Source organism: Pseudonaja textilis, chromosome 1 (genome assembly GCF_049901715.1).
Source record: "Pseudonaja textilis isolate UNSWEBS1 chromosome 1, rPseTex1.2, whole genome shotgun sequence".
NCBI lineage: Eukaryota > Metazoa > Chordata > Lepidosauria > Squamata > Elapidae > Pseudonaja > Pseudonaja textilis.
Window position 1 is genome coordinate 216,937,425 of NC_141990.1, and position 14,970 is coordinate 216,952,394.

Consider the following 14,970-nt stretch of genomic DNA (forward strand, 5'->3'; position numbering starts at 1 on the left):
CCTTTTCAGACTTAACACATGACCCTTGTGACTTTGATATGGCCCAAGGGCTAATCAATCAATCAATAAACATTTTCTTTCTTGTGAAAAAAACAGACAACTGATATTTAGAAATATGCTTCATTTTTCACAGAACAGTTACATGCATAACTGTATGTAACAGTTACATACAAACTCCAAAGGCATCTAATGGCTTACTTCTTAAAGCCATTATAAAAGAAGCTGTAGTGAAATCCAACAATTAGGAAGGTATGTTTAGTGCCTGCAGCAAAAGTACTATTCATTCTCTCTCCATAATAAGGAGAATACATATTATATAGATTCTTTACTACAGACAAATTGAACTAACTCAGACTCTCTAATCTCCATATTATTTCCTAAATAAAGCTTATATCCATTTTTCCCACTAGCATCATCTACAAGAATATTGTCTAAATACTTGCAAAAGTTATAATCCTATATTTTGTGATTCTTTCTCCAGGCAATCTTTCTGCAGTATTAAAGATATCCTCTATTTAACACTAATGACTCTTGATAGAATTATAAAGGCCTACACTGTTTTCAACAGTTTTGCCTTTATCTAATAATGTGATTACATGGGAGAAGCTTTTTAGAGAAACAAAAAAGAAATTCCATCTATTCAAAGCTCTTAGTCACAGTCTCCTTCCTATGTTACCTCTATCTGTGGATTCACTTCTTCCTGAAAATGGAATAGACTGCTTGGGAAAAGGATCTCTGATCCAACTTTCTGTGCACATTACAGAAAATCTTATTATATTGAATTGCTAGAAGGGCTTTTATTTTGAGGATAAATTGACATAAACTGACTGGAAAAAGCTAATTAAAGTTGCAACAATGTTGCTGCACTTTGTATTCCTAGTTATTGCTTGCACAGATTTTCCAGTCATCTCTCTTTAGCTAATACAAGAATTTTATTAACCTTAGTGTAATTTGAAGACAGAACACCATTTATGAGTTATACCCTATGCACCTTTCAAGCTGATTCTCAGCAGAAGAAAATGAGATTTGACTCGAGCCTTGATGGATATTATTGGCCCAATCACATAAAATCACATGGCTTTCTGACAATGGGGAAGGGATGGCAAAAGTTATTTCTTGGCATATAAAATAGATATGTGGAAAGTCTGAAGTTATGTTTTGCAAACTCAAAAGAATGTGATTTTATTTCTGCACTGGTACCTTTTGATATTGGGTCAGGGATACTCTCCTTGCTCATCTTTCCCGTTGAAACACAATGGATAGTAGAAGGAAAGGTTAAGGTTGATTCATTATGAGCCTACAAGTCATTCCCAACTCTTAGCTTAAGAGCCATAGTGGCGCAGTGGTAGAGTGCAGTACTGCAGGCTACTTCTGCTGACTGTGGCTACCTGCAATTTGGCAGTTCAAATTATCATTAAGCCTTCCATCCTTCTGTGGTGGGTCAAATGAGGACCCAGATTGTTGGGGGCAATATGCTGACTCTGTAAAACCGTTTAGAGAAGGCTTTAAAGCACTATAAAGTGGTATACAATTCTAAGTGCTATTACTATTGCTTAGCAACCGCACAGATAGATTTTTTCCATGCTGATCCTCCCTAACTAGGCCTTTCAAATTTTCCAGTGATGCACTCATTGCTGCTTGTCTGTCTTGCTCTTCTCTCTCCTACCTTGTTCAGGGAGCTTCATAATGTGTCTGAAGTAGGATAGTTTGAGCCTGGTCATTTATGTTTTAAGTGAGCATTCTAAGTTGATTTACTTTATGATCTATTTGTTTGGATTTTTTGGGGCTGTCATTAATCTTTTCTTTATGGGGTTGGACCTGTTGGCCTTCCTCACCACCAAAACAAACAATTTCTTCCTCAAGCTAAAACTGTAAAGAGAGAGGCAAGAAGATTTGTCAGCTTCTATAGTCCTACCATCTTTCTCCTCCTTCTCCCCTTTTCTCCATGATAGAAGAACTGCCTTCTTCTTTAAAAAGGCACAGAGAATGACAACAACTTGCACAGACATCCATATGCCAGGATGATTGAAGGGCCAGGCCTTTGAAATATCTCCTGTCTGGAAAGATGTAGGAATCAGGATTATCTAACAGGTTTCTCTTCTCCATGAAACTCAGAAGTAGGGGGGGCAGGGAAGCATAACCCTAATACATTCAAGGCAGGAAAAACTGGGTCCATTTTTAATGCTATGAAGGGCAAAGGGGCCTTCTTCCCATTGTAAACACAGCAACTAAACAGATCAAATTGTATTTGGAGGGTAACAATAATATAGACTCCAATCAAAGCCTTTTTGTGCCTTTTAACTCAATATCTTTTCCAGTCTTAAAATTGGAATCCAATTGTTCCTTCAGTTTCTTGTGTTCAGGAAACATACAGCATTGATTTGGCAGCCAGAATGACCCTATCTCAACACAAGAAGTATTAATGAGTAAAAGACAAAGCTTGTAAATTCTTTAAAGAGAAAAATGCATTAGGGGTTCCACCCCAAAAACCCACTGAGGTATGACCTAACTTGGTGCCCACAGAATAGCAATAGCAATAGCCCTTAGACTTATATACTGCTTCACAGTGCTATTACAGCCTTCTCTAAGTGGTTTTACAGAGTCAGCATATTGGCCCTAATGATTTGGGTCCTCATTTTACCCACCTCAGAAGGATGGAAGGCTGAGTCAACCTTAAGCCTGGTAAGATTCAAGCTGCCAAATTGCAGGCAGCCAGGTGTCAGCAGAAGTAGCCTGCAATACTGCATTCTAACCACTGCGCTACTGCAGCTCTTACCCAATGGATGGAAAATTTATAATGCCTGCTGGATGCCAGTTCTCCCCAGAATAGAATAGAATGGAATGGAATGGAATATGGATAAATACAGGAATAGGGTGGATGTAAAGTAAATCAGTTATGAACTTTAAACTGTTGCTAAAGGATAGAAGAGAAATACTGGCTTGATTGTGAAAGGTACTGTATATAATAATATATGGCAGGAATTATAGAGAAGGAAAAAAGTGGAGGGAGGGAGGGAAGAGATGAAAAGTCATCAATTCATTGGAGGGAGAGTCTATAGATTTCAAATATGCAGCTAGAAGTCAGGTATTCATTCAGTCATTCACAAGAGACTCTAGTGCTCCAGATCTGATTACCTTCCATTTTAACTTCGGTTTATCATCTTACATTTTAATAAATGCTGGGGAAAGAAGACCAAACCCTGCAGGCCACCACACCACAGATCAGGATACATATGCCCAAATCTATTTGCCATTTAAGTGGGAAAATTACTCCTCTGTATTTGGGCTGTATACAGTTTGGGGCTGATCACACATGACCCTGGGACACAGCAACCATCATAAATATGAACCAGTTGCCAAGGGTCTGAAATTTTGATCACATTACCATGGGGGTGCTACTATGGTCATCTGTCACTTTTTTCAGTGCCATTGTAATTTTGAACAGTCACTAAATGAAGTGTTGTAAGTTGAGGTCTACCTGTATTGGAACTGAGATTGATAAAAGTCCTTCTGTAGTTGTCTGCCATTGTGTGTGTTTGCTTGTGTGTGTGTGTGTGTGTGTGTGTATACATACATACATACATACATACATACATACATACATAGACATTGCTATGCATAGAACAAACAAAATTACTTAGTGGACACTGAGATATCAGTAATCTGGTATGATCCCCCCCCATCAGTTTGTGTTGGGATTGCCACATTGGAGCTGATATGAAAGCCTTTATCTTTTATATACAATTGGAAAAACAAAATAGGAATGTAACTGAAGACCAGTTTTCTCCAACTCATTCTGATTACCATTCCTCCTCTCCAATCTTTTAGCTTTAGCTAGTCTCTTAAAAACTCAAATTCCTGTTCCTGAATTTATTTTTATTTTCCAAATTTCCAAATCTAGAGCAACCAGATCTGGGTTGCAAAGCTCCAGTTGACCAATAGATGACAGCAAAGAGTTTCCTGATTCTCTTTGCTACCAACTATTGCTCACCCAGTTTTTTTACAGGGCAAATCCAATTAGCCTTACACTAATCATCCAGTAGTTTTTTTTTTTTTTTTCAGAAACAATTCAAAGGCTTCTTCCCCCTCGACACTCACATGCACAATTTTTGAACATGCAAATTTCACTCTCAGCGAACTATCTTAAGTATGGGCAAGTACAGATCTAAAAACCTCCTAATTATTCCTGACCGTTCTCTTAATATATTTCTTATGGCTGGAGACTGGCAAATTACTCACAACAAAGACATTAACGCTCCGAACAAATTCTCTCCTGGAGAATTAAAGTTGATACAATTTTTTTTAAAAAAATCTGCCTTTGACGCTGCCAGATATCGACGTGAGCCAAAACCGAAGCAAAGCAACAAAACGAAGACTTGGGAATTATGAAGCCAAGGTTCTGGAAAAAAAGACAGCAGCAGCAGCAGCAGTGCGGTAGCGGCGATGGAGAGTTTGACGGATGTAACAAGGCAGAGACAATATTCTTCACTTTGCATCACTGGTATAGAGGAGGAGGTCTCAGGCTAACACTTCCTCGCCGCCCCCTCGCCCCCGCTTTATAAAACAGCGTCACTTTGATAATTTGGGCAGCTGAGACAAACAAATGAACCCGTCTGTCGGTCGAACGGAAAGGTAGGGCTTGTCTCCCCCCCCCACCAAGTTTCCAAGCCAGGATCTGATCTGTAGAGATGCCGTCGTTTGGCTAGGGTGCATTTCACACGTTCAAAGGGGTAGGTGTTGCATGGCCCTTGTCTTTGCAGAGAAGGAGCGTTGGTCTCACCTGGAGGGAAAACCCCTCCCCTTCCCTTGGGTCCGCTTCACCCCTCCGCTCCCCCTGCCTCTTCCTCTCGAGGGGCACCCCCGAGGAAGCCCGTGAACAACGCAATGCCCCCTCCCCCTTGGCGCACCTGTCTCCCAAAGCTCATGCTCCATCCATGCCACCCTCGTTCCCAACCCTGCCTCAATTGCTCCCCTCTGCCTCGTTCCGGATCCAGGCTAATCGTCCCTCCCATATCCTGCCTCTCTGATAATCTCAGAACTCCCCTTTCTTTGCTTTTCCAAGGTGGCGTTTCCTTCCCCATTCCGAGGTGTCCCTCTCTCCCCCCGCCCCCAACTCTCTGCGGGCATCATCGGAAAGAGCGAGAGATGCTCCGAGCAGCCAACTTCCCCAGTAACTCCGGAGCCGATCGCCTGGGCTTGCTAGCGGTGCTGAGAAAAAGGATCCTCCCTCTCGCCGGCGCGGGAGGAGGGATGGGGAGGAGGCTGAGCAGGAGGCGGAGGGAGCGGGAAGGACTCCTTGCGCCTATAAGGAGTTCTCCGGCTCCAGTCTTTCTGAATTCCAAAAGCAGCTCCTGGAGGTGGATTGACCCTTTGGCGCTTAGGAGCTCTTTGGCGGAGGCTTTGGAGAGAGAGAGAGAGAGAGGCGCCTTCTCTCGCCGCCTCGCCTCTGTCTTTCCAACAGGCTCTGGATGTCAGATGGAGTAAATGAGCCAAGGCAAGGAAACCAAGCCGGAGGAGCCGCGGTTTAAAATTGGAGATTAAGGAGGCAAGGACTGTCCGGGGCAATGGAGCCCGGGGCCCAACTCTTCAGCGCGGTGATTTTGCTGCTGCTCGCCGGCTGGCGTTGCGGCTTCGCGGCTTCTATCTGTAAGTATCCCAGACTTTTTTCCCCTGCGCTTTCCGGCGAGATCTCTTCTGGGTTGGCTAAGAGGGATTTTGCTGGAACCGAACAAGGGGCGAGAGATCCAGCGGTTAGGGTCCCGGGTGAAGTTAGCTTAAGCCTTTGCTGCAAATCGGCTCTTGCTCTTTTTTGTTTTCTTCCACACTTTTCGTGCCGGAGAAGAAGGAAGGTGCCGACTGGGTTTCCACCCTTAAAAAATAAAAACGAAGTTGCGGAAATATCAGCATCCTTTTTGCCCCCCCGTGCGACAATTCTCCGCGTAGTCTGGTCGGAAAGGAAGTTGGCTTCTCCTGGGTCCTCGGATGAATGGCTGGTGGTTTGTATCCCTGCGTGAAGGCTTCGTTTTCCGTGTTGCTGATGGTAACGTGGAAATGCCTTCAGTCTCGTCTCCCTTGCAGAGGGAGGATGGCTCCTTTGGCTGGCTTAAAGGTTTCTAATTCAACACACACCCTTTTTTTCCGAACGGATTAATGCCTTTGTTATTTTGGTAATCCCAGAGTCGTGGTGTCTCTGCTGCTCTCTTCCAGTTGCTCCCGTGTAATTCTGGTTGTTCTCTTTTAGACAGGATCAGTATCTGCATTGCTGCTTCAGGTCTAACCTGATGGGTTTCCCCAAGCCAGGCTTAACCACAACAGCCATCTATAAAACATGGTGGCCTCCAAACATATTTAGGTTATAATTCCCGCCTTCCTTGGACAGCATGTTCAATGTTTTACTGGCTTAGAAGTAGTTGGTGATGGCCAGTTTGAGGAAGACTAAACTCCATCTCAATGCTGAAGAAGCACCACATTGAGACTTGAAGCACATGTGATAATTAAAGAAGGTACAAATAGTTTGGTGTAGTTTTTTTTTTTTTTTTTAAGAAGAAAAGGCACTGGCATAGTTTTAAAACTACTAATCACTCATGGGTTCCTTGCTGCTTCCATGTCACATGCACGGCTTGGACTATTCTGATTTTCACTTGAAAATAAATCCTTCGTCCTCACCTGAACTGTGCCTTGCATTATTGCTATTTGATAGGTTTTGTTAGATATTGCTAGTCAATCGGTGTGATAAAGCATCAGTGGGTTTAGATTGCCATTGCAAATGAGAGGAACGTGGCTATACCTTTTCAGACGTTTATTTCCATCCAGGAATGGAGTCACTTCTCACCGTGATCCACGAAGAGCAGGGAGTGTTGCTAAAGTATGCTGAGTCAGAAAGTAAGTCCCATTGAGCTTATGGGTTCTCATTCCTCAGATTGGCTGGATTGGAGAGTAATGCACTGTTGATATGTTGCTTTGGAAGATGACATGGACAAAATAACACATGAGAAGCATTGCAATGTGTCGGTAACAGTGCTTAGCAGAAGTGACTGAGAACATAACGGTTCACTGAAGTCATGCGAGATTTTAATCCCGTTCACAAATTTATGCAGATTAGAGCAGAAGGACAAATTTTGAAGAATTGGACCAGTTGGTAGGACACATTTTAACCAGTGTTTTATTTAGCCTGTGTTTTATTCACTGAATGCCATTAAATACAGGCAAAATATATTCGGAACAAAATGAATTATATTCTTTATGCCTTGATGGAAAGGAATAAGTCGTTTCTTGAGTTCCTAATAGCTTTTTGAACGCTAGAGGTCACTCTTACCTTTATGATTCCCTTCCTTGAAATTGGGGGAAGGGGTGCTAAAAGAAATATATTTTGGATATCTACCCAGTTGAAGCAATGGACTACTCTGAATAAAAAGGAATACAATAAGCTTCATGAATGACTCTCTTGTGGGTGTGCCTTCAGGTTGGATTTTAATGAATAAAAACAGTAAGCAGGCAATAAAACTTCTTTCTACCTGGAGTAATGGCTAATGTGGTTTAATAACGTTCTGGAATTCTCAGTGGGAAGCGATTTAACCAACAAGTCTTACTATTACCCAGTTTGTAATAAAGTTAATTTGAATATTGGTTAAAAGAAAACTCTGAGTTAATGAGCTTTACTATTTCTTGGGTGACACTTTAATTTCCCCCGTACCAATAAACATTTCCACTGAACACTGAAACTGCTCCCTAAATATTTGGGATTTTATCTTTGTAAAGCATAGTGATCAATTCTTTTATTGTACTATATACAATTCTTATGTATTCATTAAGCAATGAATTTAGCAGGATGCTTTCCCTCAGGAACATTTGGGAAAGTTATTCCATAAAACACCCACCGTTATTATTACTCTTCAACGGTTTGGGGCAATAGGCAAAAACATTGTTTCAGCTATTATGAAACTTTTTTTCCTTTGCTTCCACTGGGTGTTGGTCAAAATCAAAAACTGAAATAATAATCTCTCTGTGTAGATAAGGATATTTTCACACTAGATCATGCTTTGTCATCTTTTAATTCATTCTATTCTTTCGTAATTATTTCATTAGAAAGTAGACAGTTATCTAAGGACTAGAATGATTCCATTTTATAAGTGATGATTCAGGAAGCATGCAAAGTACTCTTTTGGAACAACTATCTGTGTGAATTTAGGGTTGATTCCTGCATGCTTATTTGATAGCAAGCCTCTGAATAATCAGTAGCATTATTGATTACTTGATTATTTGAAATAATATCACAAAGGAAGATACCAAGCTTGAGGATCCATGAGTTAACTTTGCATATTCAACTCATCAACAGCAGTAAGACGTTTGAGCTCTGCAAATTTTTAATGTCTTCAGCTTCACTTTAGTCATTGTTTCAACAGAGCAACCACTATCTCAGTGGCTCCCACAACCCCCCAAAAATCAGTGTTTTTCATAAGTCCACGAATATTTAATACAGTACATACCCAAAGCCTTAGCTACGGTAGTCAGTTTACCTTTTTGCCTGTCATATAAGTTGTCAGTTTAAATACACAGGAAAAAATCTGGGTTTAACAGAAAATAAATTGTAATGATTAAAAGTCAAACTCTGTTGTTGGGAAACTGAGCTCTTGGCAGTTTCAGAAAAGAAGAAGAATCGGAGTTCTGAAGGGATCAGCGAAAGGTCACTTAGATCTAACCTCTGAGTGAAGGTGTACTTTTCAAGACTTTAATAGATTAGTCAATTCAGATCATAGGATTCTGTGGAAAATATTTGGTATCTGATGTGCCAACTGGATAAGAAATAGCCTTTATACAGTTCCCAGTATTTTTTAAGGCAGATTTTTCTTCATCTCATCTATTTTGATACAAACTATCATTGAGCATATTTAAAATAAGATCTATATTTAAAGTAAAGAACAGCAAAATATCAGTGTTTGAATTAATATGTATGCAAGGATAATTTGTGAGAAAGAATAATGAATAGTGTTAGTTTAAGCAATGTGTGTGTGTGTGTGTGTGTTACTTCCTCCTAACACGTTTACTTCTCATCTTTAATGCTTGCTTAACTCTGTTTATCCTGGAAATGGATAATCTGATTGTGTCTGTGTGTAGGTGTCTGTGTGTGAGAGACAGACAGAGCTATCTGTTTCCTTACCATGTGTGAGATTACATCCTATCTTTCATTTCTTTGATTCTTGGTACACTGCATTAAAAAGAGATTCTGCTGCTTGTTTATCTGCTTGATCAGCATATAACTTGATTATAGCATTTCCTGAGCTATTTTCTTAGTAATTTCAACAATGGGCTGTATGGAAGGTCAATAGACAGTGTTACAAAAATCACTTTACCTAATGCACTGTATTTCCATAAATATTTCAGTCTTGCTCCACCAAAGCCCGTTATTAGATTACTACAATAGTAATGAGATTTCTCCCCAGGATTCTAATTGCTGGAAAATAGATATGGCATTCATTAGTATGTATTTCTATTTTATCATGTTTGTAATGGGTATGATTTTAATAGTGATATCCTTGTTCGCTTATAAGAACGTTCTGCTTAACCTTTCTAGAAACCTTTCTAGAAGCTTTCATGTATGTATGTATATATGTATGTTTGGTATTCAGCTTTGTTCGGGTATTTTCCCACGTCATTATAGTTGTCCTTTTAAAGTTGTAGCAACGTTTCGGCAGCATCTCATCTGCTATCATCAGGCTTCTGTATAATGTTCGTCTATACAGTCTATACGAACACTATACAGAAGCTTGATGATGGCAGATGAGATTCTGCCGAAACATTGCTACAACTTTAAAAGCACAACTATAATGACGTGGGAAAATACTTGAACAAAGCTGAATACCATACATATAAATACCGCGAAAACTTAAGAAAACAAATATATATGTTTTCGTAGATTTTCATGGGTACAGGTATGTAGGTCTAGGTGGCACTAAGCTGAAAGCACCAGCCTGAGGATGGCGAGTGGGACCTCACCAAAACGTCACCAAGATACTCTTAATCTTACATGGGAAAAGACCTAAACACAGCTAGACATACATACATACCATACATACATACATACATACATACATACATACATACATATATACATACATACTTTTATTGTTTTTGTTTTTTTAGTAATTTTGGAAGATGGAGTTTGTAGCAAGTTTGTCCATATATGCATCCAAATAAGGCATTCCGTGCCAATTCCGTGCAGTTGGAGATCTTTCTGGTGATTCTGGATAAATTGAAATAATTGCAAAGGGAGGGGAAAATATCTGCTTCTTGAGATAAAACAACAGAAGTGATGTGTCAACAGATGCACATGGACTGAACCACACAACTAGAAGTTTTGTTTCTGCTATTGTAGGATGCTACTGTATGATTGGAGGCAATGCTATTGTAGGATGCTACTGTAGGATTGGAGGCAATGCTCCTGATATGCGCTTGGATGTGACATCCTTTGTTGTGTGATAGGAGGATGCTAAATCTACTTTGTCCTACTCTATGTATGCAGTTGAAGCAATCTACACAGTGGCAGTCTTTTCTATCTAATGGCTAATATGTTTTAAACAAGATTATATAGAAACACTGAGGTTGAAATTTAGGGGGGAAAATCCCACCGTCCAGCATATAATGATTACCATGATGTAATGATTTACCATACTGCAGTAATTTTGTGACCTGTTTTATCGAAGTTGTGTTGTATTATAGTCACTGTGAAGTCAGAGTAAACTTGGAGAAGGACATTGTTTCAATATCAACCAGGAAAGTAGAGAGACCAGTTTCTACAGATAAAACCATAACTTTTTCTTCTCCCCCTCCCACACTTTCTTAATGGATTTTGTTGCTCTCTGAGCATATAGAAAGGGGCTTGGTTTGTGAATGCTTACTTTCATTTGATGAAAACATGCAAGTAGATGTATTAAAAGATCAGCTATGGAAAATGCAACTGAAGTGATAATAAGCAGACCAGAGCTCGTATTTTTATTCTTATTATTGTTCATCACATAGTCAGCCAGATGCTTATACTGTATGTGGCATCCTCCCCCCCTGCCCTATTGAGTACTTCCCAAGGACCTGGTAAATGCAGATGTTGTTGTTTGATGATGTTAAAAAGTTTGAGCTGATCCAAGTAAAGCTTCTTCTGCAATTGACTGAGGGCGATTTTGTCAACACTGATGGTGTTCAAGTGATGCTCCAATTATTTTGAGATTGCACCCAAGTTGCCTATCACTACTGGCACTATATTTGCTTTCTTTTCCCAGAGTTGCTCTACTTCTATTGTAGATATTTGTAATCCCTTCTACTTACTTTTAAAGTTCAAATTATTATTTCACTTGAACTGGAATAATAAAGTTTTTGTGATGTTCTTTCATATGTTTCTTAATTGCAGTCCTATTATGTGTTGGTCTTTCAGGTTCTGTCATAACTTTAAGAGTAGACAACAATACATTTATTGTCTTAAAAGCCATCAAATACTTGACACTATCAAAACAACAGCAGCAATTTTGTTATGGAATACATATCGCTTCCAAATGTTATCTGTTCAAATAGTTGGCTGCTAATCTTTTTTTGAACATAACAAAATTGCAGCTAATGTGCTTGATCTATTAGCAATATTAAAATTCAGAAGTAGTGTTCCAAAGAAACAATTGGATTTCATTTGCTTAATTTTGAAACCTTCAAAATTAAAAGTTTACGTGGTACAAATCTAAATGGATTCTGACCGTTCAACATTTCTTCAATTTTGATGAACCAAAATCTGGTTTGGTGGAGGAGAAATGGTGGAGTTTGGCAGGTAATTGATCACGATCCCAATATTTGCTACCCTACTCTGTCCCTCATTTTCTAATCTGCTGTCTATGTTCTTATTCCACCCTCCCACTCTTAAGGAATATCACCTTATTGCTGTAAAACACAACATTTAACACTACCCCATAAGGCTATGTGGTATCCATATTCTAAACAGAATCAATTGTGTTCTTTTCATATTTTTTTAATACTTCATTTTCTTAGATTGTATCTCAGAGTTTGCTGGGTCATTTTCCGAATGAGAGCTTGAATAATAAACAGTGACAAATGTAAGTAAGTATTTTTAATATCATAACAAAATAAAATAAAAAAAGCCTCAAGGCTGTGCCTTTAGAAAATTTTAAGAGATAGTAGAGTTTGCATGAAAAGAAGACAAGGTAGCAAAGTAAATAAATCTAGACCAGTTTTTTTTCTCTCTGTGAAGAAATGATAAGGTTTATTTTCCCACTTTTTCTTTTATTGTGTTAGGTACGGAGTAATTTAGTCATTTTCCACTCCACAACGTTCTACTTTTTTGGAAAAGTGAATTCCAAAAACTGAGGAAACCTTTACCAATTCATTCAGAATATTCATAGTGTTGAACATTTTGAGAGTGCCGTACGTACAGAAAAAGTGAGACTGGGGAAGCAATGCCATGAGCTTTAAAGCTTGTCCGTTTGCTGGATAGGTGACAAAATAATTCTGGTAGCTGGGCACCAGCTTATTAGAATGTCTGGTACCCCAATTTTTCACCCTTATTAGCAGTATAATAGGAAATTCTGGATAAATATCTTTAGCAGAGGCATAAATTGAAAGGCAATCAGGACAGGAAGTTATAATGAAGTTTAATTACATTATACATATTTCTACATAATGGTTAAACTACATAAAATGTAGGAGATCCATGATCAGAGATTATTAGTGTTTTGAATCTACATTTAAAGTAGATATAGAGAATATCAGAGTTATAACTGCTTCACTGGCAAGGCAGTGTAGTTAAAATTTCCTGCCTTTTCCGTTTGTTAATTCACTTCCTATATATTTGTTGGCCTTACTGTGAAATGTAATTTGGCCCCAGATTTCTATAGATTTATTTGCATGCCTGCCTGATTATTAATGCCTGAGTATTAATATCATGGGGCTTTCTCCGCTCTCCTTCAATCCCCTTTGAAGAAATACCTTTGTTTGGATTCTTGGATACTTTGCTCCGTTGTGAACCTCAAACTGATCTTGAAATATTGTTTTAGCCCAACATGACTGGATTGGTGGGGCACAGATTTGAGAGTATTCCTTGCATATGCTTGCAAATGGTTACTATAGGAAGGGTGTCATGGTAACTGGCCATAAAACATCCATTTATCTCTTTGGAAGATGCTTCCTACTAATCTCTCCTTAGCTTTGTCTTTGGTACTGTGCACATCCATCCAGAAACAAACTAACCACTAGATTATCTAACTTGCATTTTTAATTTCTCAAAATATGGGAATGTAGATACACCTGGAAATAACGATGGCGCCAAAGACTGAAGTTTTGCTTCACAGATGGCCACTTTCCATCATTATCATCTGAAAGAGAAAATAAAATAAAATAGATGAAGGGAAACTGGAAGGATCTAGAGGAGGTGCCTGTGGACACAGCGTGGTTTTAAAACTCACAGTTGGGAATGCTCCAAAAATGATATTTTATTTATTTTATTTAACAGAATTTATATGGCTTCCCACTCATATTCAGTGACTCTGAGATGCTTACAAATATGTAAGAGTCAAATAAAACTATTTGGTATGACTTCGTTTCTATGTACTGCTCTGATTTTTGGCACATTTATCTCCTTGTGAGCAGATTCTGTCCTTGTTTTGTAAAACCTGAAAAACTGTTTACTAATGAACATATGTGAAAGAATGTTTATTGATTTTCTTTATTTCTATGTCAGCAATTTTCTCATAGCTGAGAAACCATCACTGTGTCTATTGTCTATAAATTATATAGAGAAAAGTAGGTTAATGAACACTAAAACTCCCTGATTATTCTTTTTTTTCCTCAGAGATAATGTCCACAATCTGGTGTACAGACAAATACACTAAGGACTCATTGGAATTAGTAAGACTTAACATGTGCAAATGTGTCCTGGATTGTGCCAATTGTGCCTCCCTGATTGGTTCATGTGAGAGGACCCCTCATCATCCTGACCTCACTTAAATCATGTGTGTGTGTGTGTGTGTGTGTGTGTGTGTGTGTGGTTCTTTTTAATCATTCCCTATAAACTATCCCAAACAGAGCTTCACAGCAGTGGCTCTAATTTTTGAAAGCAAGCAACAGAAGAAGAAAAAAGCAATGGCTTAGATAAGTTGGAGCAAATGTAACTATCTACCTCTGTCAAAGTAATCTTGATACAGCTCTAATGATAACTCCATTGATCCCAGTTAGCCTTAACTCCCCACCAAGTTCATCATCATGATATGAATGGGGATCCCTGTCTGGTTCTGACTTGCTGCTGTCTAACTACAGTGTCTGCAGATCCATTCAAGACAGAGCTTTTGTGTTCACCTCATTCGGAGCCAAATTTGTCATAAGCCTTCTAAGTTTAAGCAAACAAGCCATTTTCTAAAGACTTCATCTGAAATAGGTAACCCCAATGGGGTTTCTCCCCATGTAATTAAACTCTGCTTTCCCAGTCAAATCTCAGAGGCCCTAGCCCTTGAAGAAGAGAGTGTCATCAAAGCAATCAACATGCATCTGAGAAACAGACAGACTCCTGTGTACAGTGCTGGATAGATGTCACTGATAATTAATTCACTTGTATTAATCCTTTCCTTGCTTTTTCTAATTGCTCTGCACAGATTCTTATGGGCCAGTTCTACCATCTGTTCTGCAGATCAGTAGAATTGATTGAGTTTTAAGTGGTGACAACAGTGCCGCGCAGAACCAAGAGAACACAGTGGATGCCAAAATAGTGCCATATTTTATTTTTAACTATCCAAGCTGTTATGCAGTTTAAAAAGAATAACCACCACAAATTCAGGAGCATGATAATGAAATGGCCCTGACAGACAGATGTTCAGTAGGCTTCTTCTCTCATCCCTGGCCACAAACTATCCTATCAAAACATAGAAGAGGGGAGGACACACACAGGAAGAGAAGTGAAAAGATTCCTTGAAGTCATTTTAGGATTTGGGG

General features: G+C 39.1%; 1 protein-coding gene across 2 annotated transcripts in view; it reads left to right on the plus strand.

Annotated features, from left to right (window-relative positions):
* The first annotated feature begins 5,185 nt into the window (after positions 1-5,185).
* Positions 5,186-14,970, plus strand: part of CNTNAP5 (contactin associated protein family member 5) — a 402,137-nt gene continuing 392,352 nt past the window's right edge. The window contains exon 1 of one of the 2 annotated variants that reach the window (XM_087920476.1): positions 5,186-5,646. In XM_087920476.1, the coding sequence (XP_087776602.1) occupies positions 5,565-5,646 (82 nt within the window). In that variant the 5' untranslated portion in view covers positions 5,186-5,564. The remainder of the gene's footprint in view (positions 5,647-14,970) is intronic. The other variant, XM_087920475.1, reaches the window with a different exon arrangement.